Below are 21532 nucleotides of genomic sequence, written 5' to 3'. Positions count from 1 at the left end.
GAAAAGCAACTATTCCAATTGACAGTTCAACTGCAGCAGTGGTACAAGCCCACTTATTTTCTATTCACAGTGTATTACAAAAACTAAACAAACAAAAACCCTGTCTCTCGTCTTCAGGCCAGGTTTAGGAAAGGCTATGTGTGTGTTGAGTGGGGACAGCAGCCACTGACATCTGTCCCCTCTCTTTCAGCAGCTCGTTTACAGAATTTTACTTTTACTTGGGTGGTAAAGAATCCACCTGCCAATGCAGGAAACATGGATTCGTTCTATTGCTGGGTCGGGAAGACCCACTCCAGTATTCTTGTCTGGAAAAATCCCATGGATAAAGGAGCCTGGTGGGCTGCGGACAAAAATGTCATCGACAGAGGAGCCTGGCAGTCTGCAGTCCATGGGGTCACAAAGAGTCAGACACGACGTTTACGGGAAATAACAACTTGCAACTGGAACATTAAGCTATCTTCAAATTTTGGCAACAATCTGTGAACATTTATGTTTTGTGGACGTTGTGGGAGATCCCTGGGATTTCTGAGTAAAATAACGTTTTGAAGAATGGATGATCATTTATTTAGAAACTTTTTCAAACAACTGGGCTTCCTTGCACAAAATCAGAACGAGTGATTTTTCTTCCGAGGGTAGTTTTGGGTCAAAAAGCTAAATACCAATACCAAATACTAAATACCACCAGTGATCATAAAGCATAGGAACTAGGGGAAGTGCAGGGGGCAAGCACTCTAACTAAGGGGCGAGGCTTTCGAGAAGCAAATGAGTGAAGGAAAGTGACAGGAAAGTGATCAGAAGGCACCTTCCCTCCCTAGGCAGAGGCAATTCCCTGGGGGCTCGGGATGGGGGGTGGGGGAAGCACTCCCGCCCCCGGCTGAGGTAAAGTGGGACCTACAGACGACCCGTCCCCTCCAACCCGCATCCCGCAGGTCTGCGGCGACTCCCTGCGCCCCGCGACCTTTCAATGGCCTCTCTGAGGGAGAAGCGCTCCAGTCAGCCCTGGAGCATCTCCACAAGGGCCGCGGTCCGGGTTGAGGGGCTCGGAGACGGGGCGCGCGCGACCGGTGACGGAGAGCACGTTAGATTCCAGCCTGGCCCTACCTGCCCAGCTCCCGGAGGGCTGGGATCATAGACGCCAGTTCCAAGCCATGCTCGCCCATCCTGAGGACTCGCGGCACTCTTCAGTTACAACCAGGCGGGCTCCTCGCGTCTCCACAACTACTTCTGGTGAGGAGGCGCGGCGCCGGACGGAGCCTCACGGGGCCCAAAACTCCTCCCGGAAGCCGCGGCCGCTCAGCTCTCTAGGCCTGCGTTCGTTTCCGCGTAGGACCCGGGGGAGGCCTGGAGGCCTTGAGGGGGCGTGGCGAGGGGCGGGACGCGCTCTGGTCAGGTTTCCCGGGTAAGGTTCTCGCTGAGCCTGGAGCGCCCAGCAGGGGAGATTTGCTAGTTTTGGTTTGTAGCTGCTCTGCTCAACCTCTCCCAGCCGCAGAGGCTCAGAGAAGCCAGACCCCTGAATCTGGGGACGACAGGGGCGTGGTGGGGACCAACCCAGAATTCCTCGCATCACAAACTTGAAAACGGGCAATTCAGCAGCTAAAGGCCCGGAATTAGATCGTAGGTTTCCTCCCCATGGAGTCACGCTCCCAGGTTCCTCATTTTTCTGCCACTCTCTTGACATCCTTTCTGAGAGATACGGGGCAGAAATTGGGCTCCTCCTCCTTTTTGTTTCAGTAGATTTCACCTCCCCTCCCTCCTCCGTCAACTAGACGTCTCCCTTAGGTTTCTTTGAGGATTCTCGCAACTTTTAATATTGAAAAAGAGTTGAAATGTATTTATTTGTGTCTCATAAAGTAAGCAACAGTACTATGTATTTAGTATATTTATGTCACCGTTACGGGCATCTATTACCTGTGATTTAATGTTTAAAGTAAAATCAGTGGCTTTTGGCTGTAGATATTTTCTATCTCAACCCAGTTTGTTTTTGAAAAAATGTTCATAGTAAGAGACTGTTAATATGTCAAAATTATGTATTTAATCAGACAAGGCGTGCGGTGTGCTTACATTTGTTACTTCGCAAATGAGAATAATCATTATACAGTATCTTAAAAAAAAACCTCAAAGTGATGGAGTGACAGTCAAATACACTCCTGCCTCAGGGATTTTTGCATTTGTTGCACCCTTTGTCACCCTGCTTATTTAACTTATATGCAGAGTACATCATGAAAAACACTGGACTGGAGGAAGCACAAGCTGGAATCAAGATTGCCAGGAGAAATATCAATAACCTCAGATATGCAGAGGACACCACCCTATGGCAGAAAGTGAAGAGGAACTAAAGAGCCTCTTGATGACACTGAAAGAGGAGAGTCAAAAATTTGGCTTAAAGCTCAACATTCAGAAAACTAAGATCATGGCATCTGGTCCCATCACTTCATGGGAAATAGATGGGGAAACAGTGGAAACAGTGGCTGAATTTATTTTTCAGGGCTCCAAAATCACTGCAGATGGTGACTGCAGCCATGAAATTAAAAGACGCTTACTCCTTGGAAGGAAAGTTATGACCAACCTAGATAGCATATTAAAAAGCAGAGACATTACTTTGTCAACGAAAGTCCATCTAGTCAAGGCTGTAGTTTTTGTTTTTTTTTTTTTCATTTATTTTTATTGGTTGGAGGCTAATTACTTTACAGTATTGTAGTGGCTTTTGCCATACATTGACATGAATCAAGGCTGTGGTTTTTCCATTGATCATGTATGGATGTGAGAGTTGGACTGTAAAGAAAGCTGAGCGCCAAAGAATTGATGCTTTTGAACTGTGGTGTTGGAGAAGACTCTTGAGAGTCCCTTGGACTGCAAGGAGATCCAACCAGTCCATCCTAAAGGAGATCAGTCCTGGGTGATCATTGGAAGGACTGCTGTTGAAGCTGAAACTCAAATACTTTGGCCACCTGATGTGAGCTGACTCATTTGAAAAGACCCTGATGCTGGGAAAGATTGAGGGCAGGAGGAGAAGGGGACGACAGAGGATGAGATGGTTGGATGGCATCACCGACTCAATGGACATGGGTTTGGGTGGACTCTGGGAGTTGGTGATGGACAGGGAGGCCTGGTGTGCTGAGGTTCATGGGGTCGCAAAGAGTCAGACAGGACTGAGTGACTGAACTGACTTGTCTTGACTTCTTTCACGCTGAAATATCCCTTGAGAACTTCATATAGACTAGCACACTTAAACTCACTCTTTTCTTCTCCATCCTGATTTATTTCTTCATGACACATAGAACCAAATTATATACAATTTATTGGCTGTCTCCTCCAATTAGAATATAAGCTCCTTGAGAGCAGGATTTTGTCTGTTTTATTCACTGCTGAGATATCCCAGGATCTAAAACAGTGCCTCGTACATAGCTGGTATGTACTAAATATTTGTAAAATAGTAGAATGCTTCACAGGGTACTCTACTCAACTCTACTCTACTGCATGGGAAAAGAATCTTGAAAAAAAAAAGAATGGATATATGTATATGTATAACTGATTCACATTGCTGTTCACCTGAAACTAACACAACATTGTAAATCAGCTATACTCAGATTTTAAAAAAATTTAAGTAATAAAAATAACCATTAAAATAAAAAGAAATGGAGAAAAAGAACACAGCAGGCCTCACCAAAAGGGTAACCCATTCTTAATGAAAGTCCTCTAACAAAGTCAATGTATTCTTGGTTTATCACCAAAATTCACTTACAGGACAGTTCACTGTAGATGATGTTTTGCTAAAGGTAGTATTTGCAGAGGGAGATGTAGAGCCAGTAACTGTTTTGTAAAAGTTTAAGTTTAAATTTTAGTCTTATTTAAAAAAAAGAAGTGGAATGCTATAGTGGGAAGAACATGGGATTAGGCTTTGAGGCCTTGTGCCAGTTCTCTTTTCATCTGCTAGAAAACTATAAAGTTATTCAGTAAAGTTACTTAACCTCTCTGTACTTGTTTTTCCATCTATAAAATAATATTAATAATACCTATCTTGTAAGATTACAGTAAATATTAAATAAGAGTTGGTAGTGTCCTACAGCAAAATACCATTTTTTGTTCTTTAAAAAAATTTTTAATTGACAGATAATTGCTTTACAGTGTGGTGTTAGTTTCTGCTGCACAACAAAGTGAATCAGCTATAAGTGTGTGTGTATATATATATATATACATATATATAGATATCTCCTCTCCCTCTTGAGCCTTCATCCCACCTACCCCTTATCCCACCCTTCTAGGTCGTGACAGAGCACCAAACTGAGCTCCCTGTGCTATAGAGCAGCATCCCACTAGCTGTCTATTTTACACATAGTAGTGTGTATATGTCAATGCTACTCTCCCAATTCGTCCCACTGTCTCCTTTCCCCTCTGTGCCCACAAGTCCATTCTCTGCCTCTGCATCTCTATTCCTGCCCTGCAAATATGTTCATCAGTACTATTTTTCTAGAGTCCATACATAATATATGGTATTTGTTTTTCTCTTTCTGACTTCGTTCAGTGTGACAGATTCTAGGTTCATCCACTTCACTACAACTGACTCTATTTCATTCCTTTTTATGGCTGAATAATATTCCATTGTATATTGTATATACAACTTCTTTTTCTAATGTGTACTGTATATACAACTTTATACAAGAATACCATTTCTTAGGTAAAATGAAGTATGAATTCTGAAGATGATAAGTGAAAAAAAGCAAAGTGCAAAGAGATACATAACAATATTAAATCACTACATATCATTTTAAAACCAGACTTTGTGTGAGTGAATCATGTATGCATACATGTCTGATAAAAGTATAGAAACTTGGTTGGGGAGGATATACATCAACTCCTGGAGAATAATACCTCTGGATAAGGATAGAGGGAATGAAATGATAAGGTTTCAACACATTTGTGAAGGTTTTCTTTCAGTAGGATTAGATTAATCATGATAAATTTAACATTTGTTGTATTTGAGCGACCTATTGACCTCTCCCAAATTCTTCTTTCTGTTCAAATGGTTCTCTGAGCTTTATATGTCATATGTCTACCTTTCTGCTGCATTTTTTCTTGAATTTTTCCCAGGCATTTTATTTTTGTTTACATTTTTATTATGGCAGTTTTCAACTATACACAAAAATAGTGATGTTGGACAAGACTCTTGAGAGTCCCTTGGACTTCAAGGAGATCCAACCAGCCTATCCTAAAGGAAATCAGTCCTGAATATTTATTGAAAGGACTGATGCTGAAGCTGAAACTCCAATACTTTGGCCGCATAATGCGAAGAACTGACTCATTAGAAAAGACCCTGATGTTGGGAAAGATTGAAGGCAGGAGGAGAAGGGGATGACAGAGGATGAGACAGTTGGATGGCATCACCGACTCAGTGGACATGAGTTTGAGTAAACTCCAGGGGTTGGTGATGGACAGGGAGGCCTGGCGTGCTGCAGTCCATGGGGTCGCAAAGAGTCAGATACAACTGAGCAACTGAACTGAACTGAGACAGAGTAGGATAAGGAACGCGCCTCCCCCCCCCCTCGTACCCCGCCCCATGACCATCACCCAACTCAACAACTATCAGCATATGGCCAGCCTTTGTTTCATCTATAACCACCCCTCTTGTTTTGTCTCTCTCTAATTGGATTATTTTAAAGAAGATCTCAGACAACTCATCAATTTATCTGTAAACACTATTTTGTGTCTCTTAATGATAAGGACTCAATTCTACCTCCTGTAAGTGTCACACCCATCCACTTCTCTCCCAATCCCAGCGTCGTATTGCCATTCTAGTTTCAGACCATCGGATGTCTTATGCCCAGATTACTTCAATGACATTCTTGCTTGTCTTTCTTCCCTTGGGCTTGTTTTTTCTCCAATCTATACTCCTCACTGAAGTGTTCCAACTTTTTTTGATCAACAGTATTATTGAAAACATTTAAAATATGTACACTGACATATGCATATTTATTAAGCACATATATTTAGTGCTATATTCCAATACACAGGGACATAAGTCAGCTATTGATTGCCTCTTGTCTTCCTCTCATCCTCTCCCCCTCTGTCTCATTTGGGGTAGTGGAATGTGTGGGGAGAGAAGCAGGAAGCAGAGAAGCTGAAGTGAGTGGGTTCCTGCGTCCTTGGGACCTTGGTTTCCTAACCCCAGCATCTCAGGTCAATTGACAATAGGACACCTACAAATGTCCTAGAAGTTTCAGCCAGCCTGTGTATACTATTATCCTATAATAATTATAGAATTGTCCTCACTGATGATTAAACTTCCCTGTTGGCTCAGAAAGTAAAGAATCTGCCTGCCAATTCAGGAGATGCTGGTTCGATCTCTGGGCCAGGAAGATCCCCTGGAGAAGTGAATGGCAACCCACTCCAGTATTCTTGCCTGGAGAATCCAGTGGACAGAGGACCCTAGCGGTCCCTGGGATCGCAGAGAGTCTGACATGACTGAGCGAGCAACTAACACTTTCACATGATTAAACTAGAGTGAGAAATGACCACCAGGTGGCACAGCAACCTAAGAGACCGAGATGAACTTGTTCTGTCAGAAACCCAAATTCCTGGCTGCTTACCCCAGCAAGTTCCATTGTAATGCAGCGGACTTTTTGTTTTAAATTCCGTTTTCTCAGGATTTTACTGTGTATACTAAAATAGAAATCTTAAAGAAACGAGCTTAAGAAATATAAACAATTTTACAACTTCCTTTCTACAACTGAATGGACTTCAATACACACCTCTTTGGTACACACACACACACAGATTCACATTTCAAATTATTCTTAATAACTTTCATTTCTTAAAAAATTTTTAAGTTATTTCTTTTTTACTACTTAGTAATTTTCATTTTTAATGGTTTTAAAACTTTGCTCCAAGGTGATGCCAGTGCTGTTTGGAATTGTTCTACACAGCAGACAGAGCATCTTTCCAAAATCTGAATGTGATTATGCCATTCATGTGCTTCAGTAGCTTGACCATGTGTTGAATATTGCCAGTTTAGTGGGTAAGAAGGGGCACATGTCTGTTGGTTTTCATTGGATAAAGCCTCAAGTAACAGACCAACATAACCACAAGTCAACATTCTGAAACTTAATAATGCAGAACAAGTAATTGTGTACAGCCAAGCTGCATTAATGAATTAGTTTAATTCTATTAAATCCATTTAAGAGAAACATTGAAAAAGTACATTATCAAAAAAATACCTTGTTCTCATAAAGGAACTTAAAATATTGAAGAAACTTAAATGTACACCATTTATCTTCCTATCCATGTGTACATCTACTAAAGCTGTATTACAGGAGTAGGACTCCATTGTATTTGGAGATAATTCAGAAATGACATGGAGTACTTTTGTATGTGTCCAGGAGATTTCTATCTCAGTAATGAATTATTGGCATTTACATTGTTAAGTTCTGAACTATGACCCTAAGGTTATATGAAATGTGTTCGAATAGTAAGGATTATCTGCATTTGCAACCATTATTTTTTGTGTGTGCTCAGGCATATTTGACTCTTTGCAACCCTGTGTACTGTAGCCCACCATGCTCCTCTGTCCATAGGATTTATCAGGCAAGAATACTGGAGTGGGTTGCCATTTCCTCCTCAAGGGAATCTTCCTTTCTCAGGGATTGAATCCGAATCTCCTGTCTCCTGAATTGCCAGGCGGATTCTTTACCACTGAGCCACCAGGTGGTGCAGGTTTGATCCCTGGGTCAGGAAGATCTCCTGGAGGAAGAAATGGCAACTTACTCCAGTATTCTTGCCTGGGAAATCCCTTGGACAGAGGAGCCTGATGGGCTACAGTCCATGGGGTTGCAGAGAATTGGACACAATTTAGCAACTGAGCACAAGAAGCTCTGTGATACAAATAAAGCTTGAAGAGATGATTCTGAGTTCTCCAACTTGAGCATGCATCAGAATCACCTGAAAGGCTTATTAAAACAGATTCCTGAGCACCAGCCCATTCTAATTCAATGGGTCTGAAAGGGATCTCAATGACTCGCATTTTTAATGGACTCTTAGGTAATGCTGATGCTGCTTGTCTGTGTACCACACTTTGGGTTAGCACTATTTTAGAGTAGTGTTTCTTACCCTTGACCACACATTGAAATTATGTGAGTGAGAAGCTTTTTTAAAGTATCTGGGTGATGGTAAACCTCATTAGAATCCAAGAAGGCAGAGTAGGAAGACCTTGAGCTAACCTCGTCCCACAGGCACATCAGAATTATTGATGTAATTATTTACAGAGTAACTATTGTTGAGAAACACTGGAAGATCAGCAGAAAAGATTTCTACAACTAAAGATATAAGGAAGGAACCACAATGTGATAGGTAAGAGGGGTGGAAACATGGTATAGTTAAGACCCAGGTGGGCAACACACAAACTGAAGCATAATCGCAACTGCCTACCCAAGGAATGAGGGGTTTGAGCCCCACATCGGGCTCCCCAAACTAAGGGTTTTGCACCAGGAAGACAAGGCCTCAAAAAGTTTGGCTTTGAAGACAAGTGTGGGAGAGCCAGAGGGCTGGGGGAAATAGAGACTCTTAAAGGGCACACAGAATATGTCACATGCTCCAGAACTCAGGGCAGAAGTGAGAATTTGAAATGAGCCTGGGTCAGCCTCCCAGAGAGGCACAGCAATTAGAGTTCACCCTGGAGACATAGACAGTGGTAGCAGCCATTTTGGGGAGCCCTGTCTATCACAAGGACACTGGAGCTGACAAATGCCATTTGGAATCCTGTCACTGGCAGGATTGGCACCAGGACTCAGCCCTGCCCACTGGCATTTGACAGTCTCATCTACCAGCAGCATCTACCAGTGCTGCCTTAAAACCCCCTGAGCACACACACAGCCACCCTAACTCAGCCCCACACACCAGGGGGCCCTGGCCCTGGCCCTGAACACCAGTGAATCAGCATTAGCCTTAGGGCCCCACAGCCAGAGCCCCTGGGATCTGGTTCCATCCACCAGTGGGCTGGTATTAGCCCAGGGATTGGCCTCAGCCATCAGTAGGTAGACACCAGCCCTAGGACCCCCTGGGCCCCAGCTCCACCCACTAGTAGGCCAAAACACCAGCTCAAGGACCCCAGGCTCTGCAACCAGAGACCCTAGGGTGCAGCTCTGTCCACTAGTGGGCTGGTACTAGCCGCAGGAAGTGGCCTTACTCACCATGGGTGGACGCTAGTCCCAGGACTGCCACAGCCCTGCAGCTTGCTGTACCAGGACCCAGCCCACTCATCAGTAGGCCAGCACCAGTCCCAAGACCCCCTGGGTCCTAGTCCAGCCCACTAGCAGACCAACACCAGCCCTAGGACACCCTACCCCCACCCAGGACCCTGGCCTTGCCCACCAGCAGATGGATGACAGATCTGAGACAAATTAGACCCCTCACCCATCTGCCCTGGGATTGAGCCACACTCACCAGTGTGCCAACACTAGCTTTGGGACACCTTATATCAGGAACTGGCCACACCCACCAGCAGGCCAATACTAGATCCCGTACCCACAGCCCAGCAATCATGCACCCCAGAACCTGACCCCACCTACCAGGGGCCAGTACTAGTCCCCAGACCCACCAGGGCCCCACAGACAGCAGCCTCTACACAAAGCAGGACCTGGCAACTAACCAGATCAGGGACCAGGCATGCCTACAGACCACCCACAGTAGTCAGCACATCCCAACAGAAGGCATAGCCCAAATGGGGAGCACTCCTAGAATATAGGTCTGGTGACCAGAGGTCAGTGTGCTGTTGGAACTCATAGAACATCTACAAGAAGCCACTTCTCCAAGGTCAGGAAACATAACCAACCTACCAGATACATACAAATAAAGGCAAAAAATTAGGCCAACCCAGGCAATAGAGGAATATGTTCTAAATGAAGGAAGAAGACAAAACCCCAGAAGAAGAACTAAGTGGAGATAGGCAATCTACCCGATAGACAGTTCAAGGTAATGATTATAAAGATGTTCAAAAAACTAGGGAGAAGATTGGGTGAGCACAGTGAGATGTGAGGTTTTTAATAAAGAGAAAATATAAAGAAGAAACTGATGAAGAATAATTGAAATGAAAAGTACACTAGAAGGAATCAAAGTAGATGGTACAGAGGAACAGATCAGCAAGCTGGAAGACAGAGTAGTGGAAATGCTGAAACTGAACAGAGAAAAGAAAAAAAAAAAGAAAAGAAATGAGAACAATTTAAGAGGTCTCTGAGACAACATCAAGCATACTAACATTTCTATAAAGATTCCAGAAGAAGAGAGAAAGGAACAGAAAACATCCTTGAACACATAATAGCCAAAAACTTCCCTAACATGGGAAAGGAAACAGACAAACAAGTTCAAGAAGCGCAGAGAGTCCCCAACAGGATCAACCCAAAAGAGACCACACCAAGACATGCTGTAATTAAAATGACAAAAATTAAAGGTAAAGAAAATATTGAAAGCAGTATAAGAAAAGCCACAAATTATGGGCAGGGAAACTCCCATCAGTCTATCAGCTGACTTCTCAGCAGAAACTCTGCAGGCCAGAATGTGATGTATTTAAAGAGATAAAAGGGGGAAACTGCAATCAAGAATATTCAAGCCAGGCAGAGCTTGTTTGCCTGCCAGCTTGCATCTCTTACAAGCATTCTATGTTAATAAATCTGTTTCTTGCCTGTTACTTGGCCTCTCACTGAATTCCTTCTGTCCTGAGACACAAAGAAACTGAACCTCAGTAAGTCCAGACACCAAGCAAGACTCCAGCCTCTGTGACCTTTCCTGAGTTCCAAAGGGCTGATCAACAGTTGCTAATCGAGGGAGGAGTGGCCAAGAAACCACCTGACACAAGATTATAGGGACCAGAGAAGCACATCAAGCTTAGGGGACCAACCACCCAAAAGGCGGAGGGGGGAATTAGATGAAGGTGGTCAAAAGTTACCAGCTTCCAGTTATAAGTATTTGTGATGTAATGTGCGTGTGTATGTGTATGCTCAGTTGCTCAGTCGTGTCCAACTCTTAGCAACCCCATGGACTGTAGCTCTCTAGGCTCCCCTGTCTGGGAGTCTCCAGGCAAGAATGCTGGAGTGGGTTGCCATTTTCTCCTCCAGGGAATCTTCCTGACCCAGGGATCAAACCTGCATCTCCTGCATTGGCAGGCAGGTTCTTTACCATTGAGCCACCGGGGAAGCCCCAGTAAGACATAAATATATAAATATACAGAGTGGGTTGCCATTTCCTACTCCAGGGGATCTTCCCAACTTAGGGATCAAACGTGCATCCCTTATGTCTCCTGCATTGGCAGGCAGGTTCTTTACCACTAGCACCACCTGGGAAGCCCAAAGATATATTATTTTATAATATATAACTTATTTATATATATAAAAATTACTTTATATATTTATTTATATATTACAAAATAATATGAAAAATTAAAGGTATTTGGCATCCCCAGAGATTATGATTTGATTGATTTGGAGTAAGACATATATATATACTTATACACATACATATTTATGTATATATATATAAATGCATTTGTCTTCTTGCCAACAAGTTCAAGCATCTACTCATATGTTTATTAATTATTTGGATTTCTTTTTCTGTTAATTACTTACTTAAGACTTTATCAGTTTTATTTTGGTTGCATCTTCTTATTGATTTATAGGAGCATTTTATTATATTATGGACATTAACTCTTTTCTGATAGATACTCTAAAAATACTTTTTCTTTGTCAGTTGCTTGTCATACAGAAATTTTATTTTTCATTGTATCAAATCTGTCCTTATTTTCCCTAATGTCTTCTGAGTTTTGAGTATTCCTTAGGAAGATAAGAGCTTCCCTGGTGGTGGTAGTTTATTTGCTTAATCATGTCCTACTCCTGTGAACCTATGGACTATAGCCTGCCAGGCTCCTCTGTCCATAGGATTCTCCAGACAAGGATACTGGAGTGGGTTGCCATTTCCTTCCCCAGGGGATCTTCCTGATGCAGGAATCAAACCTGGGTCTCCTGCATTGCAGGCAGATTATTTACTGACTGAGCTACAAGGGAAGCTGGTGGTTTTAAGTAAAGAATCTGCCTGCAATGCAGGAGATACAGAAGACTTGGGTTTGATCCCTGGGTCAGGAAGGACCATGTATATGTTGTCATGCCCTGGAGGAGGGCATGGCAACCCGCTCCAGTATTCTTGCCTGGAGAATACCATGGACAGAGGAGCCTTGTGGTCTATAGTCCATACAGTTGCAAAGAGTCGGACAGGACTGAAGCAACTTAGCACACACGCAGGAAGATTAACCCCAAGGTTAAAAGTGTTCTTTTATAGTTTTTACCAAGATCTTTGTATTTGAGTTTCCTAGTATTTGTTTATTTATTGATCATTTTTGAGTAAGACAACATGTTCCCCATATGGACCATGTATTTGTTGGGATTGAGGTCCCTTTAGAATAAAGGGGTTAGAATTCTAGTTTAGAATAAAGAGGTTTATTACAAGATGTAGATAATATACAGAATTGTTGGGAGAAATGGGCTTCATCATGAGAATTCAAGAACTCCCCAAATTATCTGTAAAAGTGGTTGTGAACTCTGAAAAGGATCAGGAAGCTGCAAAAAGAGGATTATGCCTTCCCTCTCTTCTCATACAATTCAATTTTCAACCAAAAGGTCTTACATGACTTGAAAGTGAAAGTGTTAGTCGCTCAGTCATGTCTGACTCTTTGTAATCCCATGGATGATTTTTATTTTCTTTAAAAATCCTGCCAGGCTTGGTCTATGAAATTCTCCAGGCAAGAATACCGGAGTGAGCAGCCATTCCCTTCTCTGGGCGATCTTCCTGATCCAGGGATTGAACCCAGGTCTCCTGCATTGTAGGCAGATTCTTTACTATCTGAGCCACCAGGGGAGCCCACAATGACTTGATGAAGCCTTACATGACTTGATGAATCCTAAATCATATCTGGAACCATACCGATAAGTAAATTTGGGTCTTTAGAGTTTGGCTCTCCAAACTTCTTTAAGGCATTCAAGAAGGTAGCTGGGACAATCCACAGTGTCAGTATATTATTGATTAGTCTCTCACTTTCCCATTAAAAAAAAAAATTCACTTATTTAGTTTTGACTGTGTTAGATCTTTGTTGCAGCACATGGGCTTTCTCTAGTTGCAAAGAGCAGGGGCTACTCTCTAGTTCTGTTGCAAGGGCTTTTCATTGGGGTGGGTTCTCTTGTTTCAGAGCAAGGGCTCTAGGGTGTGTGGGTTTCAGTAGTTGCAGCATGTATGCCCAATAGTTGTGGTACACAAACTTAGTTGTCCTAAGGCATATGGAATCATCCTGGCCCAGGGATCGAACCCGTGTCCCCTGCATTGGCAGGTGGATTCCCAACCACTGGACCGACAGGGAAGTCCACTTCCTCATTATTCTGATGTATCATCGTCTGCATAAATACATGGTAGATGAAAAAATATTTGGAGACAGTCTGTCACACCCACAGCTGTTTTCCTTTCCTGTTTCTCATCTGTTTCAATTCATGTTGCACATTAGTTTATTTTTTTCAACTAAGGATGTGGAAGGTGTGGGGGAGGATAGAGATTGTAGTAAACTGTCCCAGATCACCCTTCCATGCCCTCAAGTGATTTCCCCTCAGTGTCTGTTAGGCTGACTTAGTCCTGGAAAAATTCCTCAGCTGGTTCTTCCAGTTCCTACATGCTCACCTACATCTATTCTAAAATGGGATCATCTATTTCATTCTTTATCCCAGTCATTGAAGTTTTAAATTCCCAACTATCTAATCAAAAATTTTGTACTTGAAATATGTTATTATTCTTTGAAGTTATCAATAATATTTTTCAAATGTTATCTTCTGATTATTGCCTAGCTCTGTTTTCTCTGATATTATTTGTAGAGATGGTGCTTCTCACAGTCATTTTTCCTCAAATGTGTGATATAATGTCTAGTTATCTGTTTAATTTTGTATTTCATTTATTTTTATTGAAGTATTGTTGATTTAACAATTTAGTATTTTAGAATTTTTTTTTCTCTTTATTAAGCTTTTTGGGATCTTAGTTCCCTGACAAGAGATCAAATGCGCGCCCCCTTTGGTGGAAGCATGGAGTCTTAAACACTGGACCGCCCATAAAGGCCTCATTTTACCTTTTTATTCACTGTAGCCATCCTCAGGGCTTCCCAGGTGGCTCAGTGGTAAAGAATTCACCTGCCAATGAAGGAGATGCAGGAGATTCAGGTTCGATCCCTGGGCTGAGAAGATCCCTGGGCAACCCATTCCAGTATTCTTGCCTGGGAAATCCCATGGAAAGGGGAACCTGGTGGGCTTATAGTCCATAAGTCACGAAGAGTTAGACACAACTTAGTCACTGAGCATGCCCATAGCCATCCTCTGCCAATCTGGGGTAAAGAACAGTACTTGAGAGGTAAGAATGTGTTGGCAACTCACCCTCCAGCTATGGAAGACTGTTCTTATTCCTGGAACTCTGTAGCTAATTGGATCACAGTTTAGACCCCACTGAGGACCCACTGGCCGCTCTAAACCTCTCAGGGCCCTCTTTCCATTTCTTGATCTGTTAGCTGACCTGGCACACCTTCCCCTCAACTGTTCCATGCTTTGCCTTAGCCCCCTCCTCTGCATGATTTGAGCTGAACTCTCCTTCCATTTTCTTTCTCTGAGATGTGATCTTTCTGTATTCTGGGTTTTTTTTTTTTAAATTTTATTTCTTTATTTATTTTTGGCTATGCTGGGTCTTCACCACTGCACAGGCTTTTCTCTAATTTCAGTGCGTGGGGGCTACTCTCCAGCTGCGGTGCACAGGCTTCTCATTTGGGTGGCCTCTCTGACTGTGGGGCACAGCCTCTGTGGCATGAAGGCTCCCGTAGCTGTGGTATGTGGGCTTCAGAAGTTGCGGCTCCTGGGCTCGAGAGCACAGAATCAGTTTTTGTGGTGCATGGACTTAGTTGCTTGAGGCATGCGGGATTTTCCCGGCGCAGGGATCAAAACTGTGTCTCCTGCGTTGGCAGGTGGATTCTTTACCACTGAGCCACCAGGAAAGGCCTGTATTCTGTTTTCTCAACATTTCTGGTTTGTTGATGGCAGTTTTTCTTGTTTTCCTAGGATTTTTTTTAAACTTCTTAAAGGTATCTTCTCTATCATTTCTTGAAATTTTATGTGGTAGGTATGGTATAGGTGCATGTGTTTGGTTGGCTATTTTGATCCAATTTCTATTAGTGTATCTATGAGTGTGAGTGTGTGTGTGTGTGTGTGTGTGTGTGTGTGTGAGTGAGACAGAGAGAGAGAGAGAGATTTTGCATTATTTACTATTTCATTTCTCAGATTATTCTTTTCTCCTCCAAATGACATAAAAAAATAAAGCTAGAGTTACACTGAATCTTAGCCTTTTTCACTTGTATTATTCTTCTTTATTCTGAAAAAAAGAAAAAGATCAAATAAAAATGTTCCTACCATACCTCTTGGTATTATCCAATGTCATTCTAAATGCTCCTAATTTAGGGGAGCATTTTGTAAGGGGGCATGGGTTTGATGGTTGGGGAATGATCCCACATGCTGCATAGTGTGGCCAAATTTTTTAAAATTTTAAATTAAAAAAATAAAAAGCTCCTACTTTTCCTGAAATAGGAGGTAAACTGGAAGGAGCTGACTTCAGAATTAGGATCAGGGGATGGGTAGCAATTGGTGTGATTATAAACATTTTAGAAAACACCAGACTTTGGGGAACTAACACTAACCTCATTTACAGAAACTCACTTTATAACCCCAAATACCTGGTTTGTTTGTTTTTTTTTTTTTTTTCTTGAGTATGGGATATATTTGTCTAGTGGTTCGGTCAGTAAAGTGTCTACCTGCAATGTGGGAGACCCGGGTTCCATCCCTGGGTTGTGAAGATCCCCTGGAGAAGGAAATGGCTATCCACTCCAGTATTCTTGCCTAGGAAATCCCATGGACAGAGGAGCTTGGTGGGTCGGACTCGACTGAGTGACTAACTCTTTCCTTCACTTTTCTTTCATTCAAGGGATATGTTGTAAATTTGCAGGGACTTGTTGTGATAACACAAATTTGGAGTTGGATTTGAGTTGGAATCCTAGTCCACCACTCATTCATTCTCTCTCTGTTTTTAATATTTCTGAATCTCCACCTTTGTCCTTTGTTGTTGTTCAGTTGCTAAGTCTTGTCCAGCTCTTTGAGACCCCATGAGCTGCAGCTTGCCAGGCTTCCCTGTCCTTCACTATCTCCCTGAGTTTGCTCAAACTCATGTCCATTAGTCGATGATGCCATCCAACCATCTCATACTCTGTTATCCGCTTCTCCTCCTGCCCTCAATCTTTCCCAGCATCAGGGTCTTCTCCAATGAGTCAGCTCTTTGCATTAGGTGGCCAAAGTATTGGAACTTATGTATTATTATTATAAGCTGTAGAAGAGCCAGAAAATGATCTATTTCAATTGAAGTTAGTGATTTTATTTTTTTTAACCTACAGGTGGAGCATATAATTGGGCATAAATTCATGTGATTGTAAACGTTTAAAATTGGGACTACTGTGGAAAAACAGGAACATAAGGTTATGATAACTAGAGTGTATACTTTTGAGTGTATACTTCTGGCACAACCAGAATACTTGTGCCAACCAAATACAACATCTTTTCTCTGTGACTTCTTCCTGATGGCATTATTTCCATTGCTTTCAAACTATTACTCTTTCAATTAATAGTGGGATCTTCTTATCAAATAAATTCTCATAGTGTACCTGGATATGGAAGTAATAGTGCTCTGGTTGGTCTGGGATCCTTAGCCCAGAGTTCTGCTTATTTATCATCTCCATGACAACCCGGCTCCTGGAAACACAATTTGGAGAACTTATTTCTCACTGGTGGATATGTAATCAGTTTAGCAGGTAACAGTTTTCTGTATCATTATTATGCATTGGTGTGCATTTCTAATTATATACTTTGTTCACTTTTATTTTTGCGAGATACTTTGGGGAAATACTTTATTTTTTCAGCAATACATTTACAAATCACATTTGGGAGTTGGTTACTTTTAGAGGTGGGTTGTTTCAGATATTTTATATTGATTATGTTTAACTTCTTCTACAGACAGTGATTTTTTGTTGTTGTTTTTGCCTTCTCTAAAAATCAGGTTACACCATATTTAGAGTTTACACTTCCCCAAGACCTCATCTTGGTCAATATCCCCACTAAATAAAGAACTCATAGGAGTCTTTGATTAAATTTTCCTTACCTTTATTGGAAAATATATAAAATGAATGTCATAAATTTAAAGTGTACAGTTTAGTTTTGACAGTTGTACATTTCTGTGAAATTTCCACTATAATCAATAAAAGCTTGCTTTTCCATCATCACCAAAAGATTATTACTGCCTCTTGACAGCCCATTCCTTCCTTCACTCCTGGCTCCAGGCAATTACTAGTTTGCTTTTTGTCAATTTAGGTTATTTTGAACTTCATATAAATGGAATTATTTGTCTCTGGCCTCTTTAACTCAGCATAATAATTTTGAAATTTATCCATGTTGGAGCCTGTATGAGTAACTCTCCCCTTGCCCTTTTTCTGATGAGTAGTATTCCATTGCATAGATGCACCACAATTTGTTTATCCATTCACCTGTTGGTGGGCATTTGGATTCCTTCTGATTGGGCCTAGTGTGAAAAATAGGTCTTCCCAGATGGCTCAGTCGTAATGAATCCACCTGCCATCACAGGAGATGCAGGGAACTTGGCTTCGATCCCTGGGTCAGGAAGATTCCCTGGAGGAGGAAATGGCAATCAGCTCTAATATTCTTTCTTGGGAAAACCCACAGACAGAGACGCCTGGTGGGCTACAGTTCTTAGAGTCGCAAAGAGTGGGACAGGACTGAGCATGCACGCAAGAATATTGTGGGGAAAAAAAGCTGCCATGAACATTCGTATTCAAGTCTTTGTATGATTATATTTTAGTTTCTCTTGGGTAATATCTATGAATGGAATGGCTGGATTACATGGCAGATGTGTGTTTAACCTTTACATTGTGAGAACTTACACCTCCTCTTGTACATCTGGGCTTAGATAAGGATACTGAAGCCACTGATTTCTCCAGTTTTAACACAGGGAAAAATCCTCATCCTCCTCAGCCTTAGCCTTGCTCAGTCATGTCCAACTGTGACCCCATGGACTATAGCCCCCCAGGCTCCTCTGTCCATGGGATTCTCCAGACAAGAATACTGGAATGGATTGCCATGCCCTCCTCCAGGGGATCTCCCCAACCCAGGGATCGAACCAAGATCTGCATTGCAGTCAGATTCTTTACCACTCAGCCACCAGAGAAGCCCAGCCTTAGCCCATCTACTTCCAATTGCTATCACCACCTTTGGGTTTCTAAAATAACTCCAACATCCTTCTTCTCCTCTCAAGCTGTACTAATATCAACGCAGGATTTCTTGAGCAGCTGTTTCGTACCCAGCACTATGCTAAACACTAAACGGTCACACAAAACTTAGAATTAAATGGGGATCCCCACTTGTTGCCCAGACACAGTCCGAGAGACCACAACGATAGGCTGTGCTACAGGCAAAATACATGAGTACTCTTGTGGTTGCATTCCACTCACTTGACTCACATGCTAGAGGAAATATTCCACCTTTATTTGCTTGTGAGCTGTAGTTATTTATTTATTTTTAAAGTAGGTGTGGCTGTTAAATGAAGAGGAAGTGCTATGTGAAATACCAGAGAGGAGGAGAGGGAAAACTTTCTCTTTTAATATCTATATCTATATATTTTTCTCTGGACCAGAGGTCAAGAGAAATATGTAATTTGATATGTGCACTGTGCTCAGTCACTTTTCGTGGCTGACTCTTTGTCACCCCATGGACGATAGCCCGCCAGGCTCCTCTGAACATGGAATTTTCCTGTCAAGAATACTGGAGTGGGTTGCCATTTCCTTCTCCAATTTGATATATACATATATTTAATATATATTAAATTACATACATATATCACATAAATTTATACATATACATGAGGCTTCCAGGTGGCTCAGTGGGTATAGAATCTACTGCAATGCTGGAGATGCAGGAGACGCAGTTTTGATCCCTGGGTGGGCAAGATCCCCTGCAGGAGGGCATGGTGCCTGTGCTCTGCTTAGTTGCTCAGTCGTGTCCAACTCTTTGCGACCCTATAGCCCAAGAGGCCCCTTGTCCATGGGGATTCTCTAGGTAAGAATACTGGAATGGGTTACCATACCCTCCGCCAGGGGATCTTCCCAACCCAGGGATCGAACCCAGGTCTCCTGCGTTGCAGGAGGATTCTTTACTATCTAAGCCACCAAGGAAGCCCGTGTGTGTGTGTGTGTGTGTGTGTGTGTGTGTGTGTGTGTGTGTGTGTATCTATATCTTTTCTCTTGATCAGAAGTTCGTAGCATGTGGTATCCCAATTAGCAGAGCCAGTTTCCCCTGAGAAAATGTTAGACAATGCAGATGGTGGGTCCTCATCTACATCTACTTGAATCTGAACTCTTGAGAGTGGGATCTGTGGTTCAACAACCCCTCCAGGTGATTCCTATCCATGATCAAGTTCGCGAAGCACTTGTAAGCTCATCCAAGTGGTGTAGATGGTCATCTTTAGGCTTGGCGGAGGATGTGTCCTGGGTCGCTTTGGGCAGTAGGGATAAAGTTGCTCAGTGCCCCTCCACCTCTTCCCCTCTCTCCCTCGCCTCTCCCAGCACCTGCAACTCCACTTCAGCTCTTGGCCTCCGGTCCTTTCCCCAGGGAGCCGCAGTCAAAACGCGGCAAGTGGATTCGGAGTCTGCCTGCCAGAGTGCCGGCCGGGCATGCGTAGTGGCGCCAGAGCAGCAGCTAGGCAGGCGGGACTGGGGAGCCGCAGAGCAGACCTGCTTGTGCCGGGATCCGGAGCGGCAGCTGCGGGCTCAAGGGCAGAACGGCGGCTGCAGGTACGTGCGCGGTGCGGCGGATGGGGTCCGAGCGAGAGAAAGTCTCGACCGATAGGCAGAAAACCGAGCTTTACTTCCTCGCCGGCGCTCGGCGGCTCCAGAGGAGTCTCTGCAGGTTTCCCTCGCTGGAGAGGTGTCTCCGGCGCCCGCTGTGCAGCGCGGCGCACGCCGACCTCGGGGTGCGCTTGTGCCCAGTCTGGGCAGCAAGTAATGTGGACAGGTGTTAGTTACATCCTGTATATATGCTGTTTGCACAGTAAGCTGGAGAACGGCATTATGATTCTTTGCATGAAGTTAGGCATTTTGTTAACTTTTCTGTTTTCCTCTCTCTTAAACGTTGGATGGCTACTGGTGAGGCTTTTTGATCTAGCCTCTTTTGCTTGTGTGACTGGTTTATTTGCCTTTGACCTTTTGCTGCATAGGATCAATAGGACTGGAGTGAGATCTGTGGTTTCTGGTTTGGGTGCCTTTTCCGGAGCGGGGGTCTCCTGGATGCGGCATTAAAAAAAAAGCCAACTTTCAGCGTATTTCAGTGCCAAAAACTTTATGCATTTCAGCTGCATTTTAAAGTAGAGACGTTCTGTGTTTGCTTCGGCAGTGCATATAATACAGACTTCGTAAAGTCCAAAATGTATTTGCGCCTTACTTTTCTACATTACTGTTTTTTTTTTCGGCATCGTTTGGTACTCTTGAAAGGGAGCTGCCTCTTAGATGAGTAACAGAGCCCTCACTTTCTCCCCTTTCTTTTCTCAGTCACATTTTCTAACTCACACAGAAATATTTTATCCTGGGTCTGCCGTATTGGACACACTCGTAAGATTTTAAGGCTGTGCCGCACACATTTCTTGGATAACCTGTGAGCCATAAATAAAATTTTGGGACTGCACACTGAACATTCTCTAAGTGTTCAATTTGCAAGATGGGAGGCCGATACATGGAATTAGTAAGTTTAGAAGAAAGAAATTTGTAGTTCAGGAGGAGAAACCTTTATGGAAAGATAATACAGATATTGCCTTTTCCTTCAACTCCCCCCAACCCTCCCCACTACCATGATGAATGTTTTAATGGAAGAAATAATATACAGTTGGTTTAGTTTTGGCCTGTGGAGACCTTCGAGGTCAGCCAGTTCAGCTGCTTCAGTTTACAAGTGAGAAAACCGAAACCAACCAGGTTAAATGACTTGACGTGGCCGTGGAGCCCCTCCTTGGCAAAGCTGGGCCTCGGACCCAGGTTTTCTGATTTGCAGGGCTCTTTATGCCATCCCCTGCTGATACTCTCCTCAGAGTTTAGTGAGATTATTGCACTTTCTTTTTCTCTTCTACCTCCTTACCTTGTGTGTGTGCGTGCGTACACACACATGAGCACGCACGCACTTAGTCGCTCAGTGGTGGCCAACTCTTTGTGACCTCATGGACGGAAGCCCGCCAGGCTCCTCTGTCCGTGGGATTCTCCAGGCAAGAGTACTAGAGTGGGTTACCATGCCCTCCTCCAGGAGATCTTCCCCACTGAGAGATTGGACGCAAGTCTCTTATGTCTCCTGCATTGCAGGTGGATTCTTTACCTTCTGAGCCATTCAGGAAGCCC

General features: G+C 43.1%; 2 protein-coding genes across 7 annotated transcripts in view; one reads left to right on the top strand and one right to left on the bottom strand.

Moving 5' to 3' along the window:
* Positions 1 to 1298, bottom strand: part of ATR (ATR serine/threonine kinase) — a 112839-nt gene extending 111541 nt beyond the window's left edge. For 4 of the 5 annotated variants that reach the window (XM_020887137.2, XM_070466641.1, XM_070466640.1 and 1 more), the window contains exon 1: positions 1102 to 1296. In XM_020887137.2, coding sequence (XP_020742796.2) covers positions 1102 to 1160 — 59 coding nt within the window. In that variant the 5' untranslated portion in view covers positions 1161 to 1296. Of the gene's footprint in view, positions 1 to 1101 lie in introns of all 5 variants that reach the window. The other variant, XM_070466643.1, reaches the window with a different exon arrangement.
* Positions 1299 to 16833: 15535 nt separating this feature from the next.
* PLS1 (plastin 1) overlaps positions 16834 to 21532 on the top strand; it is a 127289-nt gene continuing 122590 nt past the window's right edge. Inside the window, exons 1-2 of one of the 2 annotated variants that reach the window (XM_070466636.1) lie at positions 16834 to 16900; positions 19767 to 19948. The gene's annotated coding sequence lies outside the window, so the exon portion shown is untranslated. The remainder of the gene's footprint in view (positions 16901 to 19766; positions 19949 to 21532) is intronic. The other variant, XM_070466638.1, reaches the window with a different exon arrangement.

Source organism: Odocoileus virginianus, chromosome 4 (assembly GCF_023699985.2).
Source record: "Odocoileus virginianus isolate 20LAN1187 ecotype Illinois chromosome 4, Ovbor_1.2, whole genome shotgun sequence".
NCBI lineage: Eukaryota > Metazoa > Chordata > Mammalia > Artiodactyla > Cervidae > Odocoileus > Odocoileus virginianus.
Note: the sequence above shows the minus strand (reverse complement) of the source record. Positions and strands in the feature narration are given on the sequence as shown.